The sequence below is a fragment of the Octopus sinensis genome, linkage group LG25 (assembly GCF_006345805.1).
Source record: "Octopus sinensis linkage group LG25, ASM634580v1, whole genome shotgun sequence".
NCBI lineage: Eukaryota > Metazoa > Mollusca > Cephalopoda > Octopoda > Octopodidae > Octopus > Octopus sinensis.
Window position 1 is genome coordinate 14,968,979 of NC_043021.1, and position 27,561 is coordinate 14,996,539.

General features: G+C 40.5%; 1 protein-coding gene across 2 annotated transcripts in view; it reads right to left on the reverse strand.

Moving 5' to 3' along the window:
- The window catches only part of LOC115224348 (mitogen-activated protein kinase 7-like), a 39,300-nt gene extending 17,397 nt beyond the window's left edge, over nt 1–21,903 (reverse strand). Inside the window, exons 1-2 of one of the 2 annotated variants that reach the window (XM_029795219.2) lie at nt 21,648–21,798; nt 26–696 (exon numbers count right to left, since the gene is read on the reverse strand). In XM_029795219.2, the coding sequence (XP_029651079.1) occupies nt 26–680 (655 nt within the window). In that variant the 5' untranslated portion in view covers nt 681–696; nt 21,648–21,798. The other variant, XM_036513148.1, reaches the window with a different exon arrangement.
- Between the last annotated feature and the right edge of the window lie 5,658 nt (nt 21,904–27,561).

Genomic DNA, 27,561 nt, shown 5'->3' on the forward strand with positions numbered 1-27,561 from the left:
GATGACAACAAAAATGGTATCTTACCAAAATCTCCGATCCTCAGGTGGCAGTTTTCTCGTACCAGCAGGTTGTTGGGTTTCAAGTCTCGATGGACCACGTTAGCAGAATGGATGTACTTGAGGCCTCGGAGAATCTGGTACAAGAAGTATCGGATGTGTTCTTCGGTGAGCGGTTGTTTCGAGTAGATGATCTGGCGCAGGTCACTCTCCATGAGATCGAGCACGACATAGATGTCTCGGAAGTCAACGGGGCCCTCTTTCGGTTTCAGAATATCCCGTATCGAGATGATATTGTCGTGTTTAAAGTGTTTCAGAATCTTGATCTCCCGGTAAGTCCGCTTCGTCACAACCCAGTGATCGAAGACGTTCGGTATTTTCTTGATGGCCACTTTGTCGCCGGTCCGACTCTGCACGGCCGAACACACGACCCCGTACGCTCCGATGCCGATTTTTTCTACGGCAGAATAGCCGGTGCCTTCCAAATCGAACTTCACGTCGAAGCTGCGTTTTTTGAGGAAAGACAAATTCTTTAAAATGTTGCTGTGTGTTTTGGTCATGTGACTTCTACTCTGTGTCATATTGTTACTGTTGTTGTTGTTGTGGCTGTCACTGTTGTTGTTATTGTTGTCATCGTTGTTGTTGTTGTTGCCGCTGTCGTCGTTTATGTTGTTGTTCTGCATTGTGTCAACTGGAATGCTGTTAATGGAAAACAAAACAAAAAACAATTAAACCAAAAATACTAATAATAATTAGGCGCCAAGGAGAAAGACAATCATTTATTTAATCATTAATTTATCAAACTAGGTGTGTCCAAAGAATACATTAATCTATTTATCTTTGACCTTTAACAGGCTTCAGTCATTCGACTGTGGTCATGCTGGGGCACCGCCTTGAAGAGTTTGTTGTCTGTTCCTTCTCAAGCTATGCCTGGCTCATTAGGGCTGGTTTCCCGGTTTCCTTGGCGTATAGGTTCCACACCTGGATGAGACGCTGGTCTGTTGCAGGTGAACTGCAAGATGCAGGATGAAAGAGTGAAAGTTGTGGCAAAAGAGTCAGCAGAAGTTTGCCATTACCTTCTGCCAGTGCCGCGTGGAGCTTAGGTGTTTCGCTCATAAACACACATCACCCGGTTTGAGATTCGAACCCACGATCCCTCGACCGCGAGTCCGCTGCTCTAACCACTAGGCCATGTGCCTCCACACACACAGACTAAGTGAACACGTGTGTGTGTGTGTGTGTGTGTTGTGTGTGTGTGAGAGAGAGAAAATGACAACAACCGGGAGTTGTAGTAATTTGCTATACTTGAGAAGACACGTTGAGCGAAGTACAATCGCCGTCATCCATACATATACACTTGTCTTTTCCAGGTGCTGGTGCCACGTAAAATGCCCTCGTACTGGTGCCACATGAACACACCTGTGCTAGTGCTGTGTAAAAGCACCCAGTACACTCTGTAAAGTGGTTGACGTTAGGAAGAGTGTCCAGCCATAGAAACCATGCCACAACAGACAATTGGAGCCTAGACAGCTCTCTGGCTGACCAGTTCTCTGGCTGACCAGCTCTCTGGCTGACCAGCTCCTGTCAAACCGTCCAATCCAAGCCAGCATGGAAAACAGATGTTAAATGATGATACATGATGATGATGATCATCATCATTATCGTTTCACGTCCACTTTCCATGCTGGCATGGGTGGGATGGTTTGACAAGAGCCAGCCAGGCCGAAGCCTGCACCAGACTGTTTTGGCTGGATGCCCTTCCTAAGACTAACAACTCAGCAGAGTGGACCCAGTGCTTTTTACATAGCACAAGCACAAGTGAGGTCAGATTTGTCAAGGTTTTTTACAGCTGGATGCCCTTCCAAATACACACATACATATGTGTGTGTGTGTATAGAAATATATAATAATAATAATAATAATAATTGTAGGGAATATAATTCCAAAACCTACAGGGAAAAATTCAATTTAACAATTTTAAATCAAACTTCACAAACTATAATATATGTATATAATTTAGAGAAAAACTTTTTTTACTACTATTTATTGTACTTTATTAATTTTTAGAATAAGGTTTTTTTTTATAGTATATGTTTTCTATATGGTGTGAATAACATCTTTCTTTATTGAATTGTTTAATAGAGGTTTTCCTCTAAATTATATAGATATATACATACATATATATACACACACACACACACAAACACACACACACACATATATATATATATATATATATATATATATGTTAGCCACTACACACATTTTTTTCTCTCCTTGTTTTTTCTGTGTCCCTTTCTGTTGAAGAGCGTAGGCTCGAAACGCAAAAGACTTTTTCTATTCCTGAGTTTTATACTAATACATCTGTTTCTTTTGTACACCACCTGTCTTCGTCTTTTGTTTTTTTCATAAACCCTCCCTATATATATATATATATAATATATATATATATATATATATATATATATATATATATACACATACACATACATACACACACATATAGATACATATATATACACCACTTGCACAGACATACACTCACACAGTGCAACACACAGCTGTTCTCAAAAGTCCAGAATACATGCTAAAAGTACCTGTGCCTATGCGTTGTCTTGCTCATTCTCTCCCTCCCCCCACGCCACTTCCCGACCCAAACACACTCGTGTGAATATCATTCTCTCTTAATGCAGACACCATTCGGAAAATCTTGAACAGATGTCTACCTCTATTCAGGATTTACCACTATTTTCTAAAATTTTTCATAAAGGTCTCCTTCTATATGTAAGTGTGCAGACACAATAATAGACTTTCCCTCTCTCTCTCCTCCCCCCACACAAATCCACCGACACCTTTCAAAAAACACTTATACAGAGGTGGGGTGTACTTGTGCCTACATAACATTAACCCCCTCCACTGTCCGGTTGTACGTAAAAAGCACCATCCGATCGTGGCCGCTTGCCAGCCCCGCCTGGCCCCCGTGCCGGTGGCACGTAAAAAGCACCCACTACACTCACGGAGTGGTTGGCATTAGAAAGGGCATCCAGCCGTAGAAACACTGCCAGATCAGACTGGGCCTGGTGCAGCCTTCTGGCTTCCCAGACCCCAGTTGAACCGTCCAACCCATGCTAGCATGGAAAGCGGACGCTAAATGATGATGATGATGATGATGACTCTCTCCATACACAAGCACATTCACACACACACACATACATTGTTATACTTTTACAAGAAGAGGGGTGACAGTAACTTCACAGCTTCAACCTGCAACTGTCTGACATTTGAACAAAAGCTAGCAGATCAAAACTTCGAAGTTACTATCGCCTTTCTTCTTGTAAAGGTATAATACATATAAGCTCGACAACAAAAACTTAGAAATTCTGCCGAGGTGATATTTCCCCATGTTTTAGCTTTTGAATGGTGCCATCCTGCTGGCTAGGTGACATTGCTCCTGATCAAAAAGCTCCATTACAGGGTGCACCCATTTACAGCTGAGTGGAGTGGTGCAATGTGAAAAGAAGTGTTACTGCCCAGACAGGAAAGCTATTGGCCAGACAAGAAAGCTACTGGTCAGACAGGAAAGCTATTGACCAGACAGGAAAGCTATTGACCAGACAGGAAAGCTGTTGGCCAGACAGGAAAGCTATCGGTCAGACAGGGAAGCTATTGACCAGACAGGAAAGCTGTTGGCCAGACAGGAAAGCTATTGGTCAGACAGGAAAGCTATTGGTCAGACAGGAAAGCTGTTGGCCAGACAGGAAAGCTGTTGGCCAGACAGGAAAGCTATTGACCAGACAGGAAAGCTATTGGCCAGACAGGAAAGCTATTGGCCAGATAAAAAAGCTATTGGTCAAACAGGAAAGCTATTGGTCAAACAGGAAAGCTATTGACCAGACAGGAAAGCTATTGGCCAGACAGGAAAGTTATTGGCCAGACAGGAAAGCTGTTGGCCAGACAAGAAAGCTATTGGTCAAACAGGAAAGCTATTGACCAGACAGGAAAGCTATTGGTCAGACAGGAAAGCTATTGGCCAGACAAGAAAGCTGTTGGTCAGACAGGAAAGCTGTTGGCCAGACAGGAATGCTACCTAAGGTCAGACCATTACTGTCCAGTAACATCCCCAGATGGGAATGTTACTTTCAGTAGAACAGAACAGAATAAAACCAACAAGCATCATAGCAAAGCAAGATTTCCCCTTATTCAGTTCTATGAAACCAGAGTTAAGTAAGTGGCGGCAATTAAAAGCTCCTTGGAGTTTCAGAAGAATTTTAATACACTGCAGCTCAGAATCAAACAAAAAACAATAAGAAAGTATGAAACAGATTTAGAACAGATGGTTAACTGGATGACATGAGGAGGAGAAAAATTCTCCACGAGATATTAAGATAACATGCTCCATACATAACATAAATAGAGTTGGGTGTTTCTGATATACCACTTCACTTTATGGGTTGTTGTTGTTATTGTTGTTATTGTTGTTGGTACAGGATATTGCTCTCTTTTTTACTGAAGGTTTCTCTTCATTTCTGCCAAGCTCTCTCTCTCTCTCTCTCTCTCTCTCTCTTGGTCTGTGTGTGCGTGATGCGTGTGTGTGTGTGTGTGTCTGTCTGTATACTGGGTTATTGGTGCCTTCCTGCTTAATTTTTAATTACTTTCTGTAGCAATGGAGTGTGTGTCTTTGTGTGTACAGAAATAAACAAATATAGAAATATATGTGTGTGCATATATGTGTGTATACACACTCATGTATATATGTATGTGTATATAAACACACACACACAGATATATATATATATATAGCTTTCCAGTTTGACCAATAGCTTTCCTGTTTGGCCAATAGCTTTCCTGTCTGGGCCAAAACATATATTTGTTTTCTTGTGATTTGCCTTGGGCCGACCGAATCCTTGTGCGTGGATTTGGTAGATGGAAACTGAAAGAAGCTTGATGTACATATATATACATATATATATATATATTATATATATATATATACGCGAGAAAGAAGCAACAAGAATGGATAGGTTTTTAGTACAATCGTTTCATACAAAAACCTATCCATTCTTGTTGCTTCTTTCTCGCTTATAATCACCCCACATTACTGTATTGTTAAAACAGTATAGTTTTTTTTTTGGTGCATCTAAGTTAGGTACCATATTCAAGTAAATTCATTTAAATTAACTTGAATCTTTATTGCTTTTTATATATATGTATGTGTGTATATATTTATGTGTGTGTCTGTGCTGTCCCCACCCCCACTACCACCACCATCGTTTGACAACCGCTGCTGGTGTGTTTATGTTCCGGTAACTTAGTAGTTCAGTATAAGTGACTGATAGAATAAGTACCAGACTTATAAGGAATAAGTCCTAGGGTCGATTTCTTCAACTAAAACGAAAGGTGGTGCTCCAGCATGCCTGCAGCCAAATGACTGAAACAAGTAAAAGAATAAAAGAATATTGCCTGGCTCATAAGGGCTGGTTTCCTTGGCGCATAGGTTCCCCACCTGGACGGGACGCCAGTCCATCGCAGGTGAGTTGCAAGATGCAGGAGGAAAGAGTGAGAGAAAGTTGTGGCGAAAGAGTCAGCAGAAAGTTCGCCATTACCTTCTGCTGGAGCCGCGTGGAGCTTAGGTGTTTTGCTCATAAACACACACATCGCTCGGTCTGAGATTCAAACCTGCAATCACTCGACCGCAAGTCCACTGCTCTAACCACTAGGCCATGTGCCTCCACAGAATATTTTAACTTACGAGATCCTTACTCAATATTATGATGCACAGCATTTTGTCTATCCTTATGTTCTGAGTTCAAATTCCGCTGAGGTCAACTTCGACTTTCATCCTTTCAAGGTCGATAAAATAAGAACCAGTTATGCACTGGGGTCGACGTAATTGACTGTCTCCTTCCCCCAGAATTTCAGGCCTTGTATCTAGAGTAGACAGGCATATTATGATCCACATGTTTGGCTATTCTCGAAACAGCTGTTAGAGACTATCTATTTATATTTTCTATCTAAATTAAATGTTTCTTGAGAAATGCCAAATGTTTTGTATTTTCATTTTTCTTTTCAAGATTTTCTGGGCAGGGAACAATATGTTGCATGCAAGAAATAAGGTGGAGAGGAGGATCAGCTAGGTTCCTCACAGGCAAGGAACGCAGGTACAAGATTTTCTGGGCAGGGAACACTGACGGGGTTGGTGGCGTGGGTATACTTATCGCTGAGAAATGGGTAGATAAAGTAATTGAGGTAATCAGAGTATGTGACAGAATACTTAAGATTAGATTAGTGCTTCATCATAGTTTAGCAACCATTATATCAGCCTATGCTCCTCAGTCGGGGCTACCCGATGGACAGAAAGACCGATTCTATGACACTCTACTGCAGACTACCTCGTTGAGGAACGACAGAGACCTTATCTTTGTGGCTGGTGACTTCAATGGTCACGTTGGACGACATGCTGGGGGCTTCCATGACGTACATGGAGGCTATGGCTATGGCTCCCGCAACGAGGAGGGAACCAGGCTGCTGGAGTTCTGCGATGCAAATAATCTTATGATTTGCAACACTAACTTCAGGAAACCTACCAGCCACCTAGTCACTTACCAATCGGGCCAACATACCAGCCAAATTGACTACATCCTTACAAGGCAAAGGGAGAGATGGCTGCTTATAAATGCCAAAACCTTCCCAGGTGAAGAATGTACCCCACAACATAGACTGGTAGTTAGTGACTTTAGGATCAGGACTAGGAGGACAACCAGAAGACGACAAATATGGAGAAGAAGGATCTGGAAGCTTAAAGATCCTGCAAATGGACAGAGATTTAGGGACATATTACTTGAAGCCTCTGACGAAGTAGAAGGGGATAGAGCATCACAGGGGGTAGAAGACAGCTGGACGTTTCTAAGGACAACCTGCTGAGAGCCACTGACCAGATCTGTGGCTGGTGCAAAGTCCCCTCTCGACCTAGAATAACGTGGTGGTGGAACAATATTGTAGACAGGGCTATTAGAGAAAAGAGACAGGCTTGGAAGGTCTGGAAAAATGGGGGTAGCAGGGGATTGTATCAGACTGCCAAAAGAGAAGCTAGGAGACAGGTTTATTTAGCCAGAGGGAAGCAGATAAGAAAAATTTGCCAATGTTCTGCGCCGTGAGGACCAAAGACTGGAGGTGTTTCGTGTTGCAAGACAGTGTGTGAGAGAGAATCGTGATGTGGTAGGAGAGAAGTGTGTTCGCATGGAAGATGGTTCACTTGCGCTAAATGAGGATGCAAAGAGAGAGGTTTGGAGATGCCACTATGAAGGTTGCTGAATGAAGAAAATGAATGGGATAAAGAGAGTCTGCCGAATGTTGACCCAACAGAGGGACCAGCTATCCGAGTTGATAGTTCCGTGGTAGCTAAGGCAATTAGAAGCATGAAGACAGGGAAAGCCCCAGGCCCATCAGGAATCACTGCAGAGATGCTCAAAATGTCTGGTAGTGTCGGCTATAGCCTAGTCACCCGTATAGTTAATCAGGTGATACACAAAGGGGTCATACCCAATGACTGGTGTAGCAGTATAATAGTCAACTGCTACAAAGGTAAAGGTGATGCCCTAGATACAAATAACTACAGAGGTATCAAGCTGTTGGACCAGGTGATGAAGGTTACGGAGAGGGTCATAGCCCAACTAATTAGAGAGAGAGTTAGTTTAGATGAGATGCAGTTTAGGTTTGTGCCAGGAAAAGTACTACTGATGCTATATTCCTGGTAAGGCAGCTGCAGGAGAAATACCTAGCCAAAGATAAGCCCCTGTACCTGGCTTTTGTTGACATAGAGAAAGCCTTCGACAGGGTCCCCCGATCCCTTATCTGGTGGGCAATGAGGAACTAGGGATAGATGAATGGTTAGTGAGAGCTGTGGCGGGCCATGTACAGGGACGCCGCTAGTAGGGTGAGGGTTGGAAATGTGTACAGTGAAGATTCCAGGTAGAGGTAGGAGTCCACCAAGGCTCAGTACTCAGCCCCCTCCTATTTATCATAGTCCTCCAGGCAATACGGAGGAATTCAAGACAGGATGCCCTTGGGAGCTCCTCTATGCTGATGACCTTGCTCTAATTGCTGAGTCGCTATCAGAACTGGAGGAGAAGTTTCAGTGTGGGAAACAAGGATTAGAATCGAAGGGCCTCAGAGTCAATCTAGCTAAAACCAAGTCGTAATCAGTAGGAAGGTAGACAAATCACAAACACCTTCAGGTAGATGGCCCTGCTCGATCTGTAGAAAAGGTGTAGTAGAAACTCTATAAGATGCACCAAGTGTAAGCTATGGACACATAAGAGATGCAGCAATGTCAAAGGAAGGCTAACTAGGAAGATGGTTTTTGTATGTGGCAGATGCTCAGGAACAATAAACACTGAAAATGCTCTGAGACCAACTTCCGTCACTTTCCAGGGAGAAAAACTAGAAATAGTTGATAGTTTCCGTTACCTAGGTGACCAAGTCAGCAGCGGGGGCGGGTGTGCTGAAGTGTAACTGCTAGAGTAAGAATAGCTTGGGCAAAGTTCAGAGAGCTCTTACCTCTACTGGTGACAAAAGGCCTCTCGCACAGAGTGAAAGGCAGACTGTATGATGCGTGTGTACGAACAGCCATGCTACATGGCAGTGAAACATGGGCCGTGACTGCTGAGGATATGCGTAAGCTCGCAGTGGTCCTTCGTTTTGTTTTTTTTTTAAGCCCTGTAAAAGAACTCAGAAGGTTGGGTCTCCAACCAGGTCCTTCATGGTTTCCTTAAAACCAAGAACTTTTTGGCACCACCTCGTATATAACTTCATCATCATCATCATCATCATTTAGCATCCGTTTTCCATGCTAGCATGGGTTGGACGGTTCTACTGGGGTCTGTGAAGCCAGAAGGCTTCATCAGGCCCAGTCAAATCTGGCAGTGTTTCTACGGCATAATTCAAGCATAGTCATTTCCTCTGTGAGTAACTCATCTACTTGCTTCATGCCTTTTGAAGACATGTGAAATAAGACATCCTTTATTTAGCATTAGAATGGGCACCTGGTTATAATAGTTAGCATTAGGATGGGCATCTAGCTATAAGGGTTAACATTAGGATGGGCATCTAGCTATAAGGGTTAGCATTAGGATGGGCATCCAGCTATAAGGGTTAACATTAGGACGGGCATCTAGCTATAAGGGTTAGCATTAGGATGGGCATCTAGCTATAAGGGTTAGCATTAGGATAGGCATCTGGCTATAAGGGTTAACATTAGGATGGGTATCTAGCTATAAGGGTTAGCATTAGGATGGGCATCTAGCTATAAGGGTTACCATTAGGATGGGCATCTGGCTATAAGGGTTAACATTAGGATGGGCATCTAGCTATAAGGGTTAGCATTAGGATGGGCATCTAGCTATAAGGGTTAACATTAGGATGGGCATCTAGCTATAAGGGTTAGCATTAGGATGGGCATCCAGCTATAAGGGTTAACATTAGGACGGGCATCTAGCTATAAGGGTTAGCATTAGAATGGGCATCTAGCTATAAGGGTTAGCATTAGGATGGGCATCTGTTTATAAGGGTTAACATTAGGATGGGCATCTAGCTATAAGGGTTAGCATTAGGATGGGCATCTAGCTATAAGGGTTAACATTAGGATGGGCATCTAGCTATAAGGGTTAGCATTAGGATGGGCATCTAGCTATAAGGGTTAACATTAGGATGGGCATCTGGCTATAAGGGCTAGCATTAGGATGGACATCTAGCTATAAGAGTTACCATTAGGATGGGCATCTAGCTATGAGGGTTACCATTAGGATGGGCATCTAGCTATGAGGGTTGGCATTAGGATGGGCATCTAGCTATAAGGGTTAGCATTAGGATGAGCATCTAGCTATAAGGGTTAGCATTAGGACTATCATCTGGCTAGCATGGGCATCTAGCTATAAGGGTTAACATTAGGATGGGCATCTAGCTATAAGGGTTAACATTAGGATGGGCATCTAGCTATAAGGGTTACCATTAGGATGGGCATCTAGCTATGAGGGTTAGCATTAGGATGGGCATCTAGCTATAAGGGTTAACATTAGGATGGGCATCTAGCTATAAGGGTTAGCATTAGGATGAGCATCTAGCTATAAGGGTTAGCATTAGGACTATCATCTGGCTAGCATGGGCATCTAGCTATAAGGGTTAACATTAGGATGGGCATCTGGCTATAAGGGTTAACATTAGGATGGGCATCTAACTATAAGGGTTAGCATTAGGATGGGCATCTAGCTATAAGGGTTAACATTAGGATGGGCATCTAGCTATAAGGGGTAACATTACGATGGGCATCTGGCTATAAGGGTTAACATTAGGACTATCATCTGGCTACAAGGGTTAGCATTAGCATGGGCATCTAGCTATAAGGGTTAACATTAGGATGGGCATCTGGCTATAAGGGTTAACATTAGGATGGGCATCTAGCTATAAGGGGTAACATTAGGATGGGCATCTAGCTATAAAGGTTAATATTAGGATGGGCATCTAGCTATAAGGGTTAGCATTAGGATGGGCATCAGGTTATAAGGTTTAACATTAGGACTGTCATCTGGCTACAAGGGTTAGCATTAGCATGGGCATCTGACTATAAGGATTAGCTTTAGGATGAGCATCTGTCTATAAAACAATGCCTCAAAATAATATTCATGAAACCCAGAGGTTCTCAACCGTTTTTTTGCCAATGGACCCCTTTGATTCCTATTTTCCTGAGGTGGACCCTCCTAGCCATTCACAATTTAAAAAATCTTATATTTTTATAATCAAACATTATTAGGATTTGTATTTTAAGAAATTGTTAAAATATTTTGTGTATTGTATCAGTATAAAAAGTTTTTTGGACACAGATTTTAACAAAAAAATCTTACATGAACCCCGAAGGGTCATAAACCCATACTAGCATGGGTGGGGGAAAATGCAAAGCAAATGAACAAACAGATGAGAGGTAGGTTTATAAAATTTCAGATATTGTGTATCATCTCAGAATGACAAAATGACAAGGTTTTTTTCTCTACTTTCCTCAATGTCAGATAAAGGATGCTTCAACGACCGAAAGTCTCTCACAGAAAGACAAAGTCACTTCAACTGCCCTTTATTTACAAGCGCAGGAGTGGCTGTGTGGTAAGTAGCTTGTTTACCAACCACATGGTTCCGGGTTCAGCCCCACTGCGTGGCACCTTGGGCAAGTGTCTTCTGCTATAGCCCCGGGCCGACCAATGCCTTGTGAGTGGATTTGGTAGACGAAAACTGAAAGAAGCCTGTCGTATATATGTATATATATGTATGTGTGTGTGTATATGTTTGTGTGTCTGTGTTTGTCCCCCTAGCATTGCTTGACAACCGATGCGGGTGTGTTTATGTCCCTGTCACTTAGCGGTTCGGCAAAAGAGACCGATAGAATAAGTACTGGGCTTACAAAAGAATAAGTCCCGGGGTCGAGTTGCTCGACTAAAGGCGGTGCTCCAGCATGGCCGCAGTCAAATGACTGAAACAAGTAAAAGAGTAAAGAGTAAGAGTAAGCCACCAATGGAGCCTCTATGTGGTCGCTTGGCCTGCTAGAAATAGCAGCTAACTCCCTTAATCTCTCTTAACCTTTTTGTTACTATATTTCTGTTGAGATGCTCTGTGTTTCTTTCAATTAATTTTAAATTTAACAAAGGATTTAGTAAAATAACTTAGTAATAATTAAGCTAGTGTTAGGAACATAAATTGTGACTAAGGTTTGGTGGAAGATTTGAATTCAGAACTTATGAAAACAAGACATTTGTAATACAGATCCAGAGGCGGTTTCAAACGAGTTTGTATCGAAGGGCTTCCCACTACCATCTCCATTGTCAGAACATAGATAATGTAATCATCTCTTTTACTTGTTTTGCTCATGGCCATGCTGGGGCACAGCTTTGAAGTATGTAGTAGACCCTAGTACATTTTTTTTTAAAGTCTGATACTTATTGCATCAGTTTCTTTTTGCCAAACTGCTAAGTTACAGGGACATAAACAAACCAAGACCAGGTGTCAAGTGGTAGTGGGACACACAGACACACACACACACACGACAGTTTCCATCGACTAAATATACTCACAAAGCTTTGGTCAGTCTGGGGCTATAAGTAGAAGCCACTTGCCCAAGGTTCCACAGAGTGGGACTGAACCCAGAACCATGGGATTGGGAAGCCAAACTTCTTACCGTACTTCCACACCTGTGCCTATAGTACTGAATGATATTAAAAAGGCAGGACTGTTATGGTTGGAAAGCTTTAGACAATAAAGGAAAAACCTGGGGCTAAACCACTGCGTATATTTTGTTTACATAATTTCTGGGATCAAATTTCACCAGGGGAATTTGATCTGCGGGAAAGACGGAAGGAGAGGAAATAAAACAAGGGGGTTTTCTTTATGAGTTTACTTAAGTATGTCATTCTGTTAACTTGTTGCTTTGTATGAAGAGAGAGAGAGAGAGAGAGAGAGAGGAGAGGAGAAAGAGAATGGAGAGTGAGGAGGAGAGAGATGCTGCGGAGGAGAGAGATGGTGAGGAGGAGAGAGATGGTGAGGAGGAGAGAGATGGTGAGAGAGGAGAGAGATGGTGAGGAGGAGAGAGATGGTGAGGAGGAGAGAGATGGTGAGGAGGAGAGAGATGGTGAGGAGGAGAGAGATGGTGAGAGAGGAGAGAGATGGTGAGGAGGAGAGAGATGGTGAGAGAGGAGAGCGGAAGAGAAGGAGAGTGAGGTGATCTTTTAACCTGGTGGTTCACAACCAGTGTAATGCGACACACAAAAGTTTGCATAATACCATTAAATAATGGTTTGAAATTTCAGCGCAGGGCCAGTAGTTTTTAAGGGGAGGGGCAGAAGTTAATGACATCAACTCCTGTATTTTGACTGGACCTTTGCGTTAACGATTCTGCCAGCTTACCACCTTACCGATATCATTAATAATAGTTTCTAATTTCAGCAATGAACAACAACAATGACAACGCCAACACCTGCAAAGAACCGGAAAATAATGCTGCTAAGCATTTTGTCCAGTGTAGTAATGGTCTTGCCTGTTCACTGCCTTAGTGATTGTTTCAAATTTCAGCACAAGGCCAGCAGTTTCTGGGGGTAAGTTGGCTAAGTCAGTTACACTGACCCCCCCTTGGCCAAGTAAGTTACATCAACCCTCGTGCTTAACTGGTACTCTTTTTATTGACCCCGAAAGGATGAAAGGCAAAGTTGACCTCAGCAGAATTTGAACTCAGAACGGAAAGACAAATGAAATACCTATTTCTTTACTACACACAAGGGGCTAAACACAGAGAGGACAAACAAGGACAAACGGATTAAGTCGATTACATCAACCCCAGTGTGTAACTGGTACTTAATTTATTGACCCTGAAAGGATGGAAAGGCAAAGTTGACCTCAGCGGAATTTGGACTCAGAACATAACAGCAGACGAAATACCTATTTCTTTACTACCCACAAGAAGCTAAACACAGAGGAGACAAACAAGGACAGACAAACGAATTAAGTTGATTACATCAACCCCAGTGCGTAACTGGTACTTAATTTATCGACCCCAAAAGGATGAAAGGCAAAGTCGACCTTGGCAGAATTTGAACTCAGAATGTAACGGCAGACAAAATACGGCTATGCATTTCGCCCGGCATGCTAACGTTTCTGCCAGCACGCTGCCTTAAATCTATACTTTTAGTAACCACATTGATAACAACTTCAATTGCATCAACCCCAGAATTCAACTGGTACTTATTTTATCGACCCCGAAAGGATGAAAGACAAAGCTGACCCTAATGGAATTTGAACTCAGAACGTAAAGATGGACAAAATACTGCTAAGCATTTGGCCTGTCATGCTAATGATTCTAATTTCAATACAGGGCAAGCAGTTTTCGAGAGGAGGGTGAGGTTGATTACATTGACCCCAGTACTTGAGTACTTATTCTATTGATCCCGAAAGGTTCAAAGGCTAAGTCAACCCCAGTGGCATTTGAACTTAGAATGGAAAGCGCTGGAAGGAAATGCTACTTAACCTTTTAATCTGGTGCAGTAATAGTTCAGCTGGCTCACCACCATAATGATTTCAAATTTTGGCACAAGGCCAGCAATTTGTGGGGAGGGAGTAAGTTGCTTACACTGACCCCAGTGCTCAATTTTTATCCACCCTGAATGGATGAAAGGCAAAGTCAACCTCGGCGGAATTTGAACTCTTGAACTCAGAATGTAAAGATGGGCGAAATGCCGCTAAGCATTTTGCCTGGCGTGCTAATGGTTCTTCCAGCTCACTGCCTTAAATCTATAGTTTTAACAATAACATTAATAATGGCTTCAAATTTTGGCACGTGGCCAGCACTTGGTGGGGAGGGGGCTAAGCCAGTTACATTGACCCTTGCACTTAACAGGTACTCTTAATCGACCTCTGTGTGAAAATGTGGAAAATACACGAGGACATAAAAAAAAACACAATATTGAATGCGAGGTTTTGCTGGATAAACATGGAATTAGCATGAATAAAGGACTCCAAAAGAGTCAGTGATGCTGCTTGTAGTGGGGCAGGCAGCTCATTTCCATTTTTCATTTCATATTATCATTTTATAATTTTATTTGTAATTTTATTTTGAAGTTTTGTGTTATATGTCCCCACACGTCTTTATGTCTTTGTGTTGTCCCATCCATATTAGCCCCTTGTGGGCAATAAAAAATCAACTCTTTTAATCGACCTCTGAAAGGATGAAAGGCAAAGTCAACCTTGATAGAATTTGAACTCAGAACATAAAGACAGACAAAATGCCGCTAAGCATTTTGCCTGGCATGCTAACGATTCTTATTTCTTTATTGCCCCCAAGGGGCTAAACATAGAGGGGACAAACAAGGACAGACAAACGGATTAAGTCGATTGCATCGACCCCAGTGCGTAACTGGTACTTAATTTATCGACCCCAAAAGGATGAAAGGCAAAGTCGACCTCGGCGGAATTTGAATTCAGAACGCAGCGGCGGATGAAATACCACTAAGCATTTCGCCCGGCTTGCTAACGTTTCTGCCAGCTCGCCGCCTTGCTCAATGCCTTCATGATAATTTAGAATTCTTAAGGCAGTGAGCTGGCAGAATTGGTAGCATGCCGAGTGAAATGCTTAGCAGTATTTTGTCTGTCAAGGTCGACTTTGCCTTTCATCCTTTCAGGGTCGATAAATTAACTACCAGTGTAGTGTACTAGGGTCTATCTAATCGACTGCCCCAACTCACCCAAAATTTCGGGCCTTGTGCCTAGAGTAGAAAAGGATAATTTAGAATTCTTACTCTTTTATTCTTTTACTTGTTTTGCTCATTTGACTGCAGCCATGCTGGAGCACTGCCTTTAGTCAAACAAATCGACCCCAGGACTTATTCTTTGTAAGCCTAGTACTTATTTTATCGCTCTCTTTTGCCAAACTACTAAGTTACAGGAACGTAAACACATCAGCATCGTTTGTCAAGCGATGTTGGGGGGGACAAACACAGACACACAAACACACATATATACACACGACAGGCTTCTTTCAGTTTCCATCTACTAAATCTACTCACAAGGTTTTGGTTGGCATGAGGCTATAGTAGAAGACATTTGCCCAAGATGCCATGCAGTGGGACTGAACGCGGAACCATGGGGTTGGTAAGCAAGCTACTTATCACACAGTCACTCCTGCACCTATATACATATATATATATATATGACAGGCTTCTTTCAGTTTCCATCTACCAAATCCACTGACAAGGCTTTGGTCAGCCTGAGGCTATAGTAGAAGACACTCGCTCAAGGTGTGACAGAGTGGGACTGAACCCTGTACCATGTGAATGAGAAGCAAGCTTCTTACCCACAGCCATGCCTACATTTTTTTTAAAGGTTAATCTTTAATTTTTCAATCAAGTGTGCCACAATATTTCGTGTACCATTGGTAAAAAAAAAAATGAGAACTACTGCTTTAACCTGTTAGGCTGTTAGAAATAACAGCCAAATTTCCCTCAAACCACCACCACCCTAACCACACCATCTTCGAAAAGAAAGGATATACTTGATGGCATACCTACACACCCTGCCCCCACTCACCCACCTTTGTTTCCACATAATGGCTATTTTTTAACAAATTTTTTAGGTTCTTTTCAGGTGGTGTAATTTACGATTACATCAGAATTAGTTTGGAAAAACATTTTTCAAAAAAGAACAGAGGAGTTTTGAATAATTCACAAAAGTCAACTTTGTTTCCTCATAACTTTCAGAAAAACAGGTTTTTTTATAATGATATTTTCTACAAAGACTTATCAGATGGGGTAGATTATGATTACAGTAATCCCTTGCCACATCGCGGTTCACCTATCATGGTTTATTATTTAAACTAACGCCAATTCCTCTGTGGTACTGTTTTGCATTTATAATAAAATTAAAGTTTTTTTTTTATTTACGCGCCCATTTCAAGCCTAGCCAGGCTCATGGGCCCGGTTTCTATGGCGTATGTATTCCCCCCAGCTGGACAGGACGCCAGTCCATTGCAGCGTTACTCAAGAAACAGGAAGAAAAAGTGAGAGAAAGTTGGGGCGAAAGAGTACAACAGGAGTTGCCACCACCCCCTGCTGGAGCCTTGTAGAGTTTTAGGTGTTTTCGCTCAATAAACACACACAACACCCGGTCTGGGAATCGAAACCATGAGTCCGCTGCCCTAACCACCGGGCCACTGCGCCTCCACAAAATAAATATGTACAGATGATAAAAATAATGAAAAAATATACAATACAGTACTATATCTACTTCATGAATTTTCACTTATCGCAGGGGGCTTTGGAACGTAACACCCAATGATAGTTGAGGGGTTACTGTATATCGGAATTTAATGTGAAAAAGGGAATAATAAAAACTGGTATCCATGCCCACATACACCTATCATGGCACTCCGTTGTTTATGATGACGAGGGTTCCAGTTGATTCAATCAACGGAGCAGCCCGCTCATGAAATTAACCTGCAAGTGGCTGAGTACTCCACAGACACATGTACCTTTAACGTAGTTCTTGGGGAGATTCAGCATGACACAGACTGTGACAAGGTTGACCCCTTTGAAATAGAGGTACAACAGAAACAGGAAGAAAGAGTGAGAGAAAGTTGTGGTGAAAGAGTACAGCAGGGGTTGCCACCACTCCCTGCTGGAACCTCATGGAGCTTTAGGTGTTTTCACTCAATAAACACAACACCCGGGCTGGGAATCGAAACTGCAATCCTACAACTGCAAGTCTGCTGCCCTAACCACTGGGCTATTGCGTCTCCACACAAACACCTATACACACTGACACACATCAGATATATATCTACATGCTCAAACTTGAAATATTGGAAACATTATGTGATGTATGTCAGTATGTAAGTGTACACGTCTACCAATTTTCCTCCCCACCCGCTATTACATTCTGATATAATCGTATTCTACACCATCTGAAAAGTATTTGTAGAAAAAGTTAATGAAAAAATAGCCATTTCTCTGAACGTTATGAGGAAACAAAGTCATTGGGGGTGGGGAGCGCCTTTGTGTAGGTCTGCTCACTTGATAATGTAGTTTTATTCTTTCACTTGTTTCAGCCATTTGACTGCGGCTATGCTGGAGCACCACCTTGAAGGATTTTAGTTGAAAAAAATCAACCCCAGGACTTACGCTTTAGGCCTTGTACTTATTCTATCAGTTTCTTTTGCCGAACTGATAAGTTACGGGGATGTAAACACATAAATACCGGTTGTCAGGCGGTGGGAGGGGGCAAAAACTGACAGAGACACACACACACAGAAATTCATACGTATATATATATATATATATATATATATATATATAGAGAGAGAGAGAGAGAGAGAGAGAGAGAGAGAGAGATGATGGTATTCGCTCAGTTTCTGTCTACCAAATCCACTCACAAGGTTTTGGTCAGCCCGAGATTATAGTAGAAGACACTTGCCCAAGGTATCATGCAGTAGGACTGAACCTGGAAACATGTGGTTGGGAAGCAAGCAAACAAATAAAAATCGATAAATTTATAGCCGAAGGCATAGATCTGAGAGTAAGAAGCTTGCTACCCAATGATGTTTTCTTGGATTCAGTGCACACCTTGGGCAAGTGTCTTCTACTATAGCCCTGCGCCGACCAAAGCTTAGTGAATGGATTTGGTAGATGGACACTGTGTGGAAGATCGTCGCATATGTGTGCGTGTGTTTACGCCTCCCCAGAGTTGATTTGTTAATGTTCCCGTAATATAGCGGTTCGGCGAAAGAGAACAATAGAATAAGTACCCAAGCTTAGAAAAGAAAAAAGAAAAAGTGACCGGGGTAGATTCGTCTAGAGGTGCCCCAGCAGTCAATATAAAGATCTTCACCTGTGAACAGAAAAAAAATTAATAAATAATAATAATAAACCATCCTGCTGGGTGTTAATAAGTATGTAGGAAACGAATATGAAAAAAAGATTTGCGCTAACGATCCTGGGGTGGTGGGGGAGAAGGCTTTCGGAAAATTCACAAGATTCGATTTTTCTGTAATAACTTTCGATAAAATGGATATATATTGATTTTTTTTTTACGGAATACTGTTTTTGGTTTTGGAGGAACCGATTCTGAAAAAAAAATTTCAAAAATCCCTCAATATATATATACACCCCGGGCCTTGAAGCAGGCTAGCCACATGCTAGAAATAACAGCCAAATCTACTTACCTTTCTGCAAAGATTTCTTTCGGAGTAATTTCAGAGTAGTTGAAATTTTGAAAATGAGATTTTTGAAATTTTTTTTTTTCCAGAATCGGATCCTCCATAACCAAAAACGTGGGATTCCGTAAAAAAAAAATCAATATATATCCATTTTACCGAAAGTAATGACGGAAAAATCGGATCTTGTGAATTTTCCGAAAGTCCACTGCCCACCCACCCCCCCGGGTCGTTAGCGCAATTTTTTTTTTATCATATTCGTTTTCTACATACTTATTAACACACAGGAGGCTGGTTTATTTATTTATTTTTTGTTCACGGGTGAAGATCTTTATATTGACAGCCCCAGCATGGCCGCAGCCCAATTATGGAAATAACGGATATAACAAGAGCCAGTTGCCTTTCTGTTCTTGGAAGAATGAGTTATGACGAAAGAAGGGTGAGAGATTCAGATACGACTGGGAATATATTAACGGATTGTTATTTATTTCTAGCAGGAAGGACTTCTTTGATGCCAAAAGTTCGCAAAGAAGTTAGTTTTATCCCCGGGAAAGAAGAAAACTTTGACATTTTGTGGTTGTTGTTGTTGGTGCACTACTGTCGGAAAGAAATTAAATTTCTAGTGTTCGGTTCGGTTGTTGATTGAAGAACAGGAAAAGGTGGCAATCCAGTATCTTCAACAATCATGTTTTTCAACATCGCCGTGTTAGTTATATATATATATTTTTCGAACAAACACACACGTCCTTTCTCTCGCCACACACACACACACATACATACATAGACAGACAGGTGGGTAGACAGACAGACAGACAGATAGATAGATAGATAGATAGATAGATAGATAGATAGATAGATAGATAGATAGACAGACAGATAGATAGAAGTATAATACACGAAACTGTTAGCCCTTGAGTCGCTTGTAATTTTACAACCGAATAAAAAAATATATGCTATTATATTTTGAGTTTTATTACTCCAGTTTGGGCCGTCAAACCCATATACATACATATCCATATCTATCTGTCTATCTATCTATCTATCTATCTATCTATCTATCTATCTATCTATCTATTTAGATCAGCATTTCTCAATATTTTACCTATGGACCACTTTGATTCCAATTTTACTTGGATGGACACTCAGTGTTTAAAAAAATCCTATTATTATTTTTATGATTAAATATTATTTGGAATTGTATAAAAATTGTTGAAATATTCTGTGAACTTTAGAAGTGTAACCAATTTATTGCATATACACTTTAGCAACAAAATCTTACCTGGACACCCCAAGTGCCATATTAGACCCTGGTTAGATAGATAGATACATGCACACTCCGCTCGGTCTACAAGAACTGGCAGGGAAATCTCACTCAAATGACACACCCCAGTATCACAAAGTACGTGTATATATTCCTAATACTTTCTTACTCCCACCCGGTACCCACCTTCTTTCATTTCTCAGTCTCCTCTGGACTTTCCTCTCATATCCGACGAAAGGGTTATATCCGAAACGTAATAATTTTTACTCTATAACTCTTACTCCTTCCTTGAGCGTCACCCTAATATGAACTATGAAAGTCCGTTGTACTTTTATTTGCTTTTTGTCGTTGTGTATATGTGTGTGGGCACATAGACACACACACACACGCACACAGAGGCTCTATATTGGGTTTCAAATTTTGGCACAAGGCTAGCAAGTTTGAGGAAAGGGGTAAATCGAAAGGGGGTAAGTCGGTCCCGGGGGAACCATGAACTCTGAACGTAAAAACGGGCGAAATTCCGCTAAGAGTTTTTGCCCGGCTTCCTGACAATTCTACCAGCTCGCTGTCTTCACAAACACACACATATACAACAGACGTCCGTGAAAGAAAGAGCAGAATAAAGAAACGTTAGCTAACTATGGAAGAAGTAATGAGGTTGCTGTGGCAATCAATGACTTCTCATGTCTCAAAAGTCTATCGAGACTTTGATCCGTAAAGATGGCCCACCAAATATATATATAAATATATATATATATATAATACGTTACTAATATACATAATCGTCGTCGTCATAATATATATATATACTTAATATGCTTGCATAACTTATATAGATATATACATAATTTATGTCTGACTAATTTACATAAATAATACACATAAGTAACATGGCTAAATAATAAGCATAATTTATGAAAAATAAAAAAGCATTCATAAGCAGTATGCATGAATTATATAACTGATATACATAAATGTACACGAATAATATACATATCCAATATATATATATATGACTAATTTACATAAATGTACATAAGTCACATACATAACTAATATATTTACCTATTTTACATAAATCATGTGTGTCTGTAAATATATATATATATATATATATATATATATATATATATATATATATATATATATATGTTAATAAAATAGAATATATGCATATATATAAACATATATGTACGTACCTACCTCTACATGTACATATAAAATATATACACAAATGTACACGAATGACATAAGTAATAAATAATGCATATAACTAATTTACATAATATATGTAAATGATATTATATTATATTAATAACAAATGTAAATATCTTTTGTATATTATATACAAAAGTTATTAACAGGAGATGGATTCAGTATTAGGCAAATATATCTATATCTATATCTATATATATATATATATATATATATAACATAACTATGTACACATGGTATATATTATATATAAACACATAATTCAGTTTTCGTTGTTTTTTACTCGAGTATATCAGAAAAGTTCGTTTCAAAACAGAAATAACTTTTTTCTTCTTTCCTGAAGTTTAAAAACTTTCTCTCTACACCCAAAAAGTTAATATTTTTTTTTCCCTGCTAGATCGTTTTAAACTCGAGAATTGTTAATACTTCTTTTTTTTTTTTACTTACCGATCTGTAAACCAGTACTAAATCCGTGTAATCCAGGAACAAACAAAAGTAACAATGCTAATAAATAATCAATCTAAGGTTTTCTATTAAATAACTCAGAAGTGAAAAAAAAAAAAAAAGGAAACCAATACAGATTCTCTCAACTCAACAAACTTGGATTGTATTTACCTCGAGTGGCTGAAGTTTGCTTCACTTCAAGGTTTGGGACGAGAAAACCTCAGTTGAATCGCACCGCGCACTCTCTCTCACACACATACACACTTTCTCACTCTCTCCTTCTCTCTCTCACACACATACATACTTTCTCACTCTCTTCTTCTCTCTCTCACACACATACACACTTTCTCACTCTCTCCTTCTCTCTCTCACACACATACACACTTTCTCACTCTCTCCTTCTCTCTCTCACACACATACATACTTTCTCACTCTCTTCTTCTCTCTCTCACAACACATACACACTTCTCACTCTCTCCTTCTCTCTCTCACACACATACACACTTCTCACTCTCTCCTTCTCTCTCTCACACACATACACACTTTCTCACTCTCTCCTTCTCTCTCTCACACACATACACACTTTCTCACTCTCTCCTTCTCTCTCTCACACACATACACACTTTCTCACTCTCTCCTTCTCTCTCTCACACACATACACACTTTCTCACTCTCTCCTTCCTCTCTCACACACATACACCTTTCTCACTCTCTCCTTCTCTCTCTCACACACATACACACTTTCTCACTCTCTCCTTCTCTCTCTCACACACATACACACTTTCTCACTCTCTCCTTCTCTCTCTCACACACATACACACTTTCTCACTCTCTCCTTCTCTCTCTCACACACATACACACTTTCTCACTCTCTCCTTCTCTCTCTCACACACATACACACTTTCTCACTCTCTCCTTTTCTCTCTCCTTTCTATCTCTCTCCCCACTCTCCCTCTCTCTTCCTTCACTCTCTATCTCACTCTTTTGCTTTTTCATTTGTCACTTCCTTTCTTCCTTTCATTCTTTCACCTTCTTTCTTATTCCTCCCTCTCTCTTTATCACTTTTATCTCCCCCCCCCCGCCTGCTATCTCTCTCTTTCTCTTTTACTCTATTTTTCTCTCCCCACTTTCTTTCTTTCTCTCTTTCTCCTAATATCTCTCTTCCTCCCTCTTTCTCTCTTTATTTATTTCTCCCCCTCTCAATGTCTTTTTCTCTTTCTTTCTCACTCACGCACATTTTCTATATCCATGTCCGTTATTCAGCAATCTTTATTTCTTTATTTCTGCTTCTCTTTTTCCCTAAGTTTACATTTGCCTGTATCTAGCTTTTACTTTCTTTCAGTATCTCCTCTTCCTTCTCTTTCCCTCTGTCTATCTATCTATCTATCTATCTATCTATCTATCTATCTTTATCAATATCATTTTCCTTTTTCCTATCTCTCATACATACATACATAAGCACACTCACATACATGTCTAGAATCAAGAGATGAAATCCAGTGATGCCGAATATTCTTTTCTACTCTAGGCACAAGGCCTGAAATTTTGGGGGAGGAGGCCAATCGATTAGATCAACCCCAGTACACAACTGGTACTTAATTTATCGACCTCAAAAGGATAAAAGGCAAAGTCGACCTTGGTGGGATTTGACTCAGAACATAAAGACAGACAAAATACCTATTTCTTTACTACCCACAAGGGGCTAAACACAGAGGACAAACAAGGACAGACAAACGGATTAAGTCGATTATATCGACTCCAGTGCGTAACTGGGACTTATCTAATCGACCCTGAAAGGATGAAAGGCAAAGTCGACCTTGGCGTAATTTGAACTCAGAACATAAAGACAGACGAAATATTGCTAAGCATTTCGCCCGGTGTGCTAACATTTCTGCCAGCTCACCACCTTAGAAATGTTAAATATTGAAAACACTTTGCAGTTCTGGGGTAAAGAGTGATATAATAGGAATCCAGGTAAGCAGATATGGAGATTATGATGCAAATAAAAAAACTGTTTATTTGCATCATCATCTCTCTATATATGTATACATGTATGTATGTACTAAGTACATGTGTGTATAAATGTATATGTTTGTGTGTCTGTGTTTGTCCCCCCCCACCATTGCTTGACAGCCGATGTTGGTGTGTTTACATTCTCGTAACTTAGCAGTTCAGAAAAAGAAACTGATATAATAAGTACTAGGCTTACGAAGAATAAGTCCTGGGGCCGATTTGTTCAACGAAAGGCAGTGCTCCAGTATGGCTGCAGTCAAATGACTGAAACAAGTAAAAAAGTAAAAGAAGATATATATATATATAGGGATAGTTTACAAAAAAAACAAAAGATGAAGACAGGTGGTGTATAAAACAAATAGATGTATTAGTATAACGCTCAGGAATTGAAAAGGTCTTTTACATTTCGAGCCTACGCTCTTCTACAGAAAGGGACACAGAAAAAACAAGAAGAGAAAAAAAAATGTGTGTAGTGGCTACTGATCTATCATGGCGACTGCCGGACAGAAGGGTAACACAAGAGAGCGAAGAAGTAGGGACCTTGCTCACCCACACATTCACCGAAAAATATACATACCCACTGTCAGGTGACACGTTCAGAAGATGCTCTTTACGTTCCACTGGCACATGAGCCAGTTGGGGAGGGGCTAGCATCAACCACATTTGGATGGTGCTTTTTACGAGTCACCGGCATGGGGAGTCAGTCAGGCGGCACTGGCATATATATATATATATATGTGTGTGTGTGTGTGTGTGTGTGTATACATACATACATACATACATACATATATATATATATATATATATATATATATAATATATATATATATATAATATATATATATATATATACATATACATGCAAATTGATAGATAGATAGATAGATAGATAGATAGATAGATAGATAGATAGATAGATAGATAGATAGGTAGGTAGTTAGATATGTAAGTAGGTTGGTAAGTAGGTAGGCAGATTGATAAATAGATAGATAGACAGACAGACAGACAATCAAATAGATATATTTGTATTCACTATTATACAATATAATAATAATACAAAAAGTAAAGTCATTAATATTAATCAGCAGACCATTATCATTTTCTTTTGTTTGTTATTCTTCATTTATTCGTTTATTTGAGGAAAACCACCTCACACCAGTTTATTTATTCACCTCTGAATCAATTATGTTTACTCAAAAACAACCAAACGTACATTAATAAAGCACAGACTGAAGACTGAGGCTTTCTGTCCCCTTTTATATCCTCTAACACAGCAATCAGCTGAAGATAAATATCGTCTGTCTTTGAATTTTACCGACACATCGTAATGGTTGTATGCATTATGTATGTAAATATTTATTCTACAATAGGTACAACTGTAGTGTGTGCGCGATTCGAATATAAAGGCACCTACCTTCTCTTCGCTCCGATGGAGACCCTTCAGTGGTAACGGATCCTTCGACACAGCCCGACCTGAACGCTAAAGGCTTCACTCAACCTTAGCAACGTTTTCCCCCGTCTTGACATGTCGACGACCCCGGTTCGAAAAGGCCAAAATCGCCGCTCCCTGCGCGCGCCTCACGGCTGCCCCTTCAAGCTGCCCCGACTTCCGGTCAGCGCACCCACCTGCTGACGTCATCCCACAACAACAACAACAACAACAGCAATAACAACGGCAAGAATAATAATGATTTCAAATTTTGGGTCAAGACTAGTGGTTTTGAAAGACATTGCTCCTTCTCCATACACAGCACAAATCTAATGAGCAGCTTTGGTGGGCTTAACATCTCGATTAAATGCAAAAAGCAAATAGTGTCGAAAATGCTCAGCCCCCGAAAGGATGAAATGCAAACTTGATCTTGGCAGAATTTGAACTCAGAACACCAGGACAGACGAAATGCCACAAAGTATTTTGCCTGGCACACAAATGATTCTTAATTCTTTATTGCCCACAAGGGGCTAAACATGATGTTGTGGGGGGACAAACACAGACACACAAACACATAAACTGATAAGATTTTGAGATCAATCCAGCACCGGACAAGGATTCTGGATTATTTTTCCTGTTTGTTTTACTTAATTTTTGAGAGCAGTCGGGTTCACTTTTAGTATTCTCGTTCGTGAGAGCAGTCAAATTTATTTCAGATATGCTGAACAAGGACAGACAAAGGGATTAAGTCAATTACATCGACCCCAGTGCTCACCTGGTACTTTATCTATAGACCCCGAAAGGATGAAAGGCAAAGTCGACCTTGGCGGAATTTGAACTAAGAACGTAACAGCAGACGAAATACCTATTTCTTTATTACCCACAAGGGGCTAAACACAGAGGGGACAAACAAGGACAGACATAGGTATTAAGTCGATTACATCGACCCCAGTGCTCAACTGGTACTTTATCTATAGACCCCGAAAGGATGAAAGGCAAAGTCGACCTCAGTGGAATTTGAACTCAGAACGTAACAGCAGACGAAATGCCGCTAAGCATTTCACCCAGCGTGCTAACATTTCAGCCAGCTCAATGCCTTCATAACAATAGTAATAATGATGATTTCAAATTTTGCCACAAGGGCAGAAATTTTGGGTAGAAGGGGATGAGTCGATTACATTGACCCCAGTTCTTAAATGGTATTTATTTTATCGATCCCCAAAGAATGAAAAGCAAAGTTGACCTCGCCTGAATTTGAACTCAGAATGTAAGGACAGACAAAATCCCATAAAGTATTTCACCTGGCATGCTAATGATTTGGCCAGCTTGCTTCCTTTACAACAATACTAATAATAATAATAATAATGGTAACAAGAGCACTCTGAGAGCACAAACCTCCGCCAAGGTAACACATCCTATGCAAAACACTTTCAATATAGTAAGCATCAGAGCATCACAACAAATCACAGTACATACCCAAGGCACACAGAGCTGCGCTCGGTAGTGAAGTGAAAGCACGCTATAAAAATAAAACTACTGAATAATAATAATAATAATAATAATGATAATAATAATAATAATAATAATAATAAATGCCCTGATGCAGTACCAGGCAGTGGATCTCATGGCTTCTGATCTTAACTGATTGGAAGTGTTATCATGTATATTGTTTTGACTTGGTATAAAAGATGGGCTACAGCAAATATTCTGCTCAATACCACAGATTTGCTTGTCAGTTGTTTGACCTTAACCAGTTGAGCATGTCCCTTAGTGGCTGACGATATGTGCATCTCTGATCACGAGCAGAAGTAGTGGGGGAGCATCATAGCCATGTGTTGAGAGGGATTCTTTGGGGTTTGAATAATTCACCTCTGGAAACATGGGTGGTTCTTTCAACATCCTTAAACAACCCTTATTCAGGGACCTTTTAAGCGGGATGGGCTACTCAACCTGAAGAAAATTCTAACTGGGCCCCACCTGCAAGGTCATGTGCTGTTTATCTTGATATGAGATCACCATGTCGCGCACATATGGTTGTGATGCATGTGCCTGGTGTACCCTTATCAGACGGGTAGTCATGATGGGTATATTGGGCTTCGTATATTTTACCCCAGTGTCACTTTGATGGCATGAACTGCTCTCTCACTCAATAATAATAATAATAATAATAATAATAATAGGAAAAGTAGCGATACTCTGGTACTATGATTTTCAGACGAATTGTGTAATCGAACGCTGTCGGCCGGATATCGTTGTATTGAATAAGAGAGACAAATACTGTCAGATCATTGATATAGCCATACCAAATGACATGAATGTTGTGAGTAAAGAGGTTGAAAAAAATCACCAAATACTCCGAATTGAAAGTGAAAATGGCAAGATTGTATGGAATGCGAGAGAGTAATGTCAAAGTGATACCAGTGGTAATTGGAGCATTGGGCTCAATCCCATTGACACTTCAAGACTTCCTAAGGT